The sequence below is a fragment of the Corticium candelabrum genome, chromosome 5 (assembly GCF_963422355.1).
Source record: "Corticium candelabrum chromosome 5, ooCorCand1.1, whole genome shotgun sequence".
Lineage (NCBI taxonomy): Eukaryota > Metazoa > Porifera > Homoscleromorpha > Homosclerophorida > Plakinidae > Corticium > Corticium candelabrum.
In genome coordinates, this window is record NC_085089.1 from 4,470,526 (window position 1) to 4,478,025 (window position 7,500).

Genomic DNA, 7,500 nt, shown 5'->3' on the forward strand with positions numbered 1-7,500 from the left:
CAAACTCCCCCGTGACACACGCTTACAAACAAACATAGATAGATAGTTACAAACAAACAAACATAGGTACAGACATACCGACAGACAGACCGGAAGTCAATTCAACCTGTTTAGAGTGAGCTTCTCGCGAAGCAGTCCACCACTCATTGTGGTGTCCTTCTTTACGCTCGTAGCTAACTAGTAAATGTTCGGTTAGCATTGTGTTTGGCGAGCGATGGTGCTCTGTCTTTACCTATTCGCGTAACAATGGTTGAGTTAGGTAGCAATAGTTACTGTCAAACAAACGCGAGAACTCAAGAAACCTACTTTCAGTTGCTCTTCTATAGTATTTTGCGTTCAGTTATCCGAATCCCGTGTTCAGTTATCTGAACTCGGCGTTCAATTATCCGATTCAGGCAATCAATTATCCGAATTATCCGATTCAAGAGTTCAATTATCCGTTGCATACGTCTGTTGTGCAATATCCTGGAAAACTGAATAACTTACATAGTCTGCGGTTGGGCATCTGCTCAAATATCATCATTCATCAGCTGTCTAACGTAGTTGTCTTCAGTTCTTCGTTGACGCTTCAATCGTCTCACTCGTTTATTAGCTAAGATAGTCGCGTAACAATGGCCGCGTAGTCACGTGATATGCTTGAGTAGCAATAATTTCTGTCAAAGTAACGCGCGGAAACTCAAAACACAGACTTTTCTCTTCTTTTAGCTTTTCCTTTCCTTTCTGTTTGTCACGCATCAGTCTCTTTTGTTTTTAGGCCCGTAAGGGAGCAAAATCGAGAGTCGTTTCACTCTTCTTGCCAAGAAATTACAATTGAGTCGACCCCTCGAAAAAGGTTTCTTGCTTCAATTTTTTGTGAATATGTTACGGAGTCAAAATTGCATTCATCTGGCATCATCGTTTTTTCGATTCATCTTTCCGTTTTGCCGTAAATCTATATGACAAGTGCTGACGTACGCATACAAATATATAAATATATAAATATATAAATATACTAGTAAATGCTCGGTTAGCATTGCGTTTGGCGAGCGATGGTGTTGTGTATTTGCCTATTCGCGTAACAATGGTTGCGTTACGTAGCAATAGTTTCTGTCAATCAAACGCGGTACCTCAGGAAACAGACTCTCAGTTGCTCTTCTATAGTATTTTGCGTTCGATTATCAGATTCAGGCGTTCAATTATCCGTTGCTTACGGCTGTTGTGCAACTAAATAACTTACATAGTCTGCGGTTGGGCAGCTGCTCAAATATCATTATTCATCAGCTGTATAGACGCAATAATTTGTTATTAATCTTGACTTTAGCGTGAATTTGAGCATGTGTTGTAGGATAATTTCCTTTGCACTAATCTTGGTGTCCCACGTTTCCGCGGAGGTCTAACTAAGCTGTTGTGAGCGAACTAAATCTACATATCTAGGAAGCCTACAACAACGCCTTGCTCCGTCAATCGTGGTGTAATCCGCATACTTTGTAAATCGGGCGTCTTGAGTGATACCATGCATCAGTCCATCATGCGTCGTCGTGGGTTTTTAGCTAATCAAGAGCTCGAATTTCACTACTTCGCCTTCCCACCTTTCTTGAATCAATCATTTATTGTTCATCTGAAACGTGAGTGAGCATTCTAGAAAGACGTCATGAAAGAAATGTGCGACTAAAATAATTATTTACATATTTGGTACTTCTAATTAGGACAGAACATCGGATAACTGTATGTCAGATAATCGAATGCCCAAATCGGATAACTGAACACCCAATTCGGATAATTGCTTGCCTGAATCGGGTAACTGAACGCTGAGTTCCGATAATTGAACGCAAAATACTATAGTTGTCTTCAATTCTTCCTTCACGCTTCAATCGTCTCACTCGTTTACTGAGATAGTCGCGTAACAATGATCGCATAGTCACGTGACAATGGTTGCGTAGCAATAATTTCTATCAAAGTAACGCGCGGAAACTCAAAAAACAGACTTTTCTCTTCTTTTAGCTTTTCCTTTTCATTCCATTTGCCACGTATCAGTCTTCTTTGCTCTTTAGTTGCATAAGGGAGCAAAATCGAGAGTCGTTTTACTCTTCTCGCCAAAAAATTACAATTAAGTCGACCCCTCGAAAAGAGTCCCTTGCTTCAATTTTAGCGCATATGTTACGGAGTCAAAATTGCATTTATCTGGCATCGTCGCTTTGTCGATCCGCCTTTCCGTTTTGCCATAAATCCATATGACAAGTGCTGACGTACGCATATAAATATATAAATATATAAATATATAAATAAAATATATCTCGAGCTCAATTGACATGACAAGAGAGAGGCTCGCTTCGCTCGCCAAATATATCTCGAGCTCAATTGACATGACAAGAGAGGGGCTCGCTTCGCTCGCCAATAAAGATATAAATGTATAAATATACTAGTAAATGCTCGTTTAGCATTGTGTTTGGCGAGCCATGGTGTTCTGTCTTTACCTATTCGCGTAACAATGGTTGTGTTATGAAGCAATAGTTTCTGTCAAACAAACGCGGGAACTCAGGAAATAGACTTTCAGTTGCTCTTCTATAGTATTTTTCTTTCAATTATCCGCATCCGGTGTTCAATTATTTGATCTCGGCGTTCAATTATCCGTTGCTTACGGCTGTTGTGCAATATCATGGAAACTAAACAACTTACATAGCCTGCGGTTGGGCAGCTGCTCAAATATCATCATTCATGAGCTGTCTAGACGCAATAATTTGTAATTAATCTTGACTTTAGCGTGAATTTCTAGCGTATGTTATAGAATAATGTCCTTTGCACTAATCTTGGTGTCCTACGTTTCCGCGGAGGTCTAGCTAAGCTGTTGTGAGCGAACTAAATCTACATATCTAGGAAGCCTACAACAACGCCTTGCTCCGTCAATCGTGGTGTAATACGCATACTTTGTAAATCGCTCGTCCTGCATAATACCATGCAACAGTCGTTCATGCGTCGTAGCGGGCTTTTAGCTAATCAAGAGCTCGAATTTCACTACTTCGCCTTCCCATCTTTCTTGAATCAATTATTTATTGTTCAGAAAGGACAGAACACCGGATAATTGAATGCTCGAATCGGATAACTAAACGCCCAATTCGGATAATTGCTTGCCCAGGCCCGTAGGCTGGTCGCAGGAGTGGGGGGTGCATTTGCCAACAAAGTTTATGTGGTTTCAATTAAATGTAATCGCACTGCGCTAAAGTTTTTCTGTGAATTCACCACTTTGGAAACATGGTTAAAATTGCGTTTGTATACTTGGTTCACATAATTGTATTTGCAGTTGCGCGGGCATTATCTAATAATACGTATCTGTATTCATAATTGTATATGTAAGACTTAGAGTTAGCAAAAAACATTAGTGTAACAGTACCGAGTCAAGTTCGAGTCTGCGAGGGTGAAGGCGAGCATAATAATCGACTACGTTGTCAAGATCTATTGGTACATCGTAGTGGATATGAAGGAGAGCAACGTGAGACAATCTGTCCTTACCCATGGATGCGCGCATATAGTTGTTTAGGCGTCGTAAAGCACTGGCACTTCTCTCACATTCACACGAGGTGACAGGTATGGTACAGGCGATGGTCAAAAGAACCGAGATGTTTGGGAAGTCAGTGGCGTCACATTCTTTGATGGCTTTTGCTGGTGAGCACGGTCTCTTATCAGGGAGCATCGCCATACACCTGTTCCTCCAGCGCCTGAGTTCCGCGTCCATCAATTCAGACGATGGCAGATCATTTCTGTACTTGATCAGCGCCTCCTCCAGGTTGACATCTTGCGAACATATGATACTTGGTACAAGACCAAGTAGGGAAATGGCTGTGACTGCCGACTTTGAGAACTGCCGGTTGATGCTAATAATAATATGATCAAGAAAGGGAATTGCAACATTTCTCTGGAAATACTCTTGAACAGAAGCAGCTGGAATATTGCTGCGATTTTGTTGCCTTGCTGCAATGCGAGGCATTGCAATTGTACTTCCAACCTTTATTGCCATATCTGAACTAACTTTGTAGATTTGAGAAAAGCTGCTTTCAACGTTTGCGCGCTTGCTGTTGTAGGTCCTCACAATTTCAGATATCATGTTATGCGCTTTCACGATATCAACAGCTTTGCTCTGCAGCTTCACGGTAATGCCCGAAAGGTGTGATAAGTACTGATATATCGTCACAAACACAACAACAACTGAAAGGAAGTAACACTTGCCAGAATCTGCTGTGCTTCACTGCGGTCTGCATAGTCCCAGTCAGCATACGTAGCCCCATATTTCTCCAAGTGATAGCGGAAAGCTATCATCTCTAGAGCTTCAACCACAAATACGTACCCTTGGTAGGAGTGCCGATAAGCCGAATGCCGCTCAGCCCATCGCGTCTTGCACAGATCGATCAGTGGTTTCCTCCTCTCTTCACTGACCACATTGTGCTTGATGATCTTCTCTAGAACACCACTTCTCTTTGGACTATTGAGAAAGAAACGGCTGCATTTTTTAACGCAATCGATCACATTACGTACTTCAGGAAGAGCACATGACTTGCTTATCACAAGGTTAAGGCAGTGGCCACTGCAGTGTACGTAGGTGGCTAAAGGAGCTTTATGTCTAATCCTGGCCTGGACACCCACTCGATCTGAAGACATGTTGCTGGCGCCGTCGTAGCCCTGACCACGCATAGTAGCGAGTGATATGTTATTCTCTTTTAGAAAGCCAAAGATACCATCTGCAATCCGCTCCCCAGTAATTCTGTCCAACTTCAAAAACGTTAAAAACTCTTCTCTGACCTCTTTAGTACTTCTGTCAACAAACCTGGCGCAGATGGCAAGATGCTCAACGTTATGCGAAGTTACCTGGTCAGCAAGGATGGCGTAAAAGGGCGCAGCTGTCAAATCATCTATTATTCTCTGTAAGAGAATGTGGTTTCCCATGACTTTAATCAGCTCATTTTGTGTTTGAGGAGAAAGATAAGTTGCCCATCGCATTACAGGAATTTCCAGGTGCCTTCTTAACTCTTCATCGTGCACTGCCAGAAGCCTCAGCAAAGAAAGAAAATTGCCTGGATTTCCAAGTGATTCCACACTCTCTGCGTCTCCACGTAAAGCAATGCACTGTCTGGCGCAATACAACACAGCAGAAGCAATGGACTTCAGGACAGCACGATTACGTGCGACATTGGCCGCCCTGCGGGTGTCCGACTGTGCAGTAATGGTAGTATCTGAATTCTCCAAGGTTCGCTTGAAGTTATCAGCTTGCTCAATGGCTTGATGATGGTATAAGCACTGCTCGTGCTCCTTTGCTTTTTTTCCTTTCTTGTTCCAATCACGAAAAGGCTTGCATACAAACTTCCCCTTGGACACTTTAGCAACGAAAATTCCACAAGCAATGCAAAAGACACCATCAACTTGCTCGCTGTAAACCATCCACGGGTGTTCTGATAGCCAAACAGGACGAAAAGCTCGGTTGCGGCCACCAATACATGTCGGAGGAAACCTTGGTCGGCACGAGGCTTTTTGTGATTTGTCAGTAGGTTGTACTTCTCCGCAGCACTCAGAGCCTGCATGGACTTGCAGAAATCGACAGGAGACTTAGTTATGAAAAACAATTTGCCAATATCATCCACTAAATCATGATCAGAAGTATTAGCATGATGGCATTGCTGATTGCCGCCTGCGACGCCTGCACGCTGAGCCTCGTTGTCGTGAACTTCACAGCATGTGTTGCGCAAAGGTTCGACATATGTGGCGGTAGAGGACGATCCTACTCTTTCTACACTACCACTACAGCACTCACTGCAAGTCGGTGTTAGTTGATCGTCTACTGCAACCAGCTGTGTAAAATCTGGATCAGGAGTCACAAGTTGATCACTTGTCCTTTTCGGAACTAGAAAGCCGTCCAGCCGTTGACACGTAGCCGCTGCTTGTCTCCTTTTTCTATCTTTTTCCTGAGACCGTCCCATCTAGTGTCATTGTGACGAACACACACTTCTCCACGTTACGAGGTAGCAGACAGGATAGTCAAATATCTGGCTCGTACTTTGGAGTTTCTACACATCCCTCGGAGTCCTTTTGCCTACTAGCCCGGACTTCTTCCGTGAACGGGTCCGGGGAGGATGCACGTGCACCAAGTACACCCCCCAGCCTACGGGCTTGGCTTGCCTGAATCGGATAACTGAACGCCCAGTTCTGATAAATAATTGAACGCAAAATACTATAGTTGTCTTCGATTCTTCATTCACGCTTCAACAGTCTCACTCGTTTACTGAGACAGTCGCGTAACAATGAGTGCATAGTCACGTGATAATGGTTGCGTTGCAATAATTTCTATCAAAGTAACGCGCGGAAACTCAAAAACAGACTTTTCTCTTCTTTTAGCTTTTCCTTTTATTCCGTTTGTCACGAACCAGTCTCCTTTGCTCTTTAGTCGCGTTAGGAAGCAAAATCGAGAGTCGTTTAACTCTTCTCGCCAACAAATTACAATTGAGTCGACACCTCGAAAGGGGCCCTTGCTTCAATTTTTAGCACATGTGTTACGGAGTCAAAATTGAATTCATCTGGCATGGTCGTTTTGTCGATTTGTCTTTCTGTTTTACCATAAATTGATATGACAAGTGTTGACGTTCGCATATAAATATATAAACATATAAATACTAGTAAATGCTCGGTTAGGCTTGTGTTTGGCGAGCGATGTCGTTCTGTCTTTACCTATTCGCGTAACAATGGTTACGTCACGTAGCAATAGTTTTTGTCAAACAAACGCGGGACTCAGAAACAGACTTTCAGTTGCCCTTCTATAGTATTTTGCGTTCAATTATCCGAATTGAGCGTTCAATTATTAGATTCAGGCGTTCAATTATTCTATTAAGGCGTTCAATTATCCGTTGCTTACTTACGGCTGTTGTGCAATATTATGGAAAACTAAATAACATACATAGTCTGCGATTGGGCAGCTGCTCAAATATCATCATTCATCAGCTGTTAGACGCAATAATTTTTAATTAGTCTTGACTTTAGAGTGAATTTTTAGCGTGTGTTGTACGATAATTTTCTTTGCACAAATCTTGGTGTCCCACGTTTCCGCGGAGGTCTAACTAAGCTGTTGAGAGCGAACTAAATCTACATATCTAGAAAGCCTACAACAACGCCTTGCTCCGTCAATCGTGATGTAATCGGCATACTTTGTAAACAGTGCGCTCTGCGTGATACCATGCAACAGTCCATCATGCATCGTAACAGGTTTTTAGCTAATCAAGAACTCGAATTTCACTACTTCGCCTTCCCATCTTTCTTGAATCAATTATTTATTGTTCAGCTGAAACGTGAGTGAGCATCATAGTAAGACGACATGAAAGAAATGTACGACTAAAATATTTATTTCTATATTTTGTGCTTCTAATTAGGACAGAACATCAGATAATTGCTTGCCTGAGTCGGACAATTGAATGCCCGAATCGGATAACTGAATGCCCAATTCGGATAACTGATTGCCTGAATCGGATAATTGAACGCCGAGTTCGG

General features: G+C 42.4%; 2 protein-coding genes across 2 annotated transcripts; both read right to left on the minus strand.

Annotated features, from left to right (window-relative positions):
- Positions 1-3,352: 3,352 nt before the first annotated feature.
- Positions 3,353-4,078, minus strand: LOC134180311 (52 kDa repressor of the inhibitor of the protein kinase-like). The gene has a single exon (XM_062647443.1). The coding sequence runs from the start codon at positions 4,076-4,078 to the stop codon at positions 3,353-3,355; it is 726 nt and encodes a 241-aa protein (XP_062503427.1).
- Positions 4,079-4,161: 83 nt separating this feature from the next.
- Positions 4,162-4,968, minus strand: LOC134180310 (zinc finger MYM-type protein 1-like). The gene has a single exon (XM_062647442.1). It carries the CDS (start codon positions 4,966-4,968, stop codon positions 4,162-4,164), a length of 807 nt encoding a protein of 268 aa, XP_062503426.1.
- Positions 4,969-7,500: the final 2,532 nt, after the last annotated feature.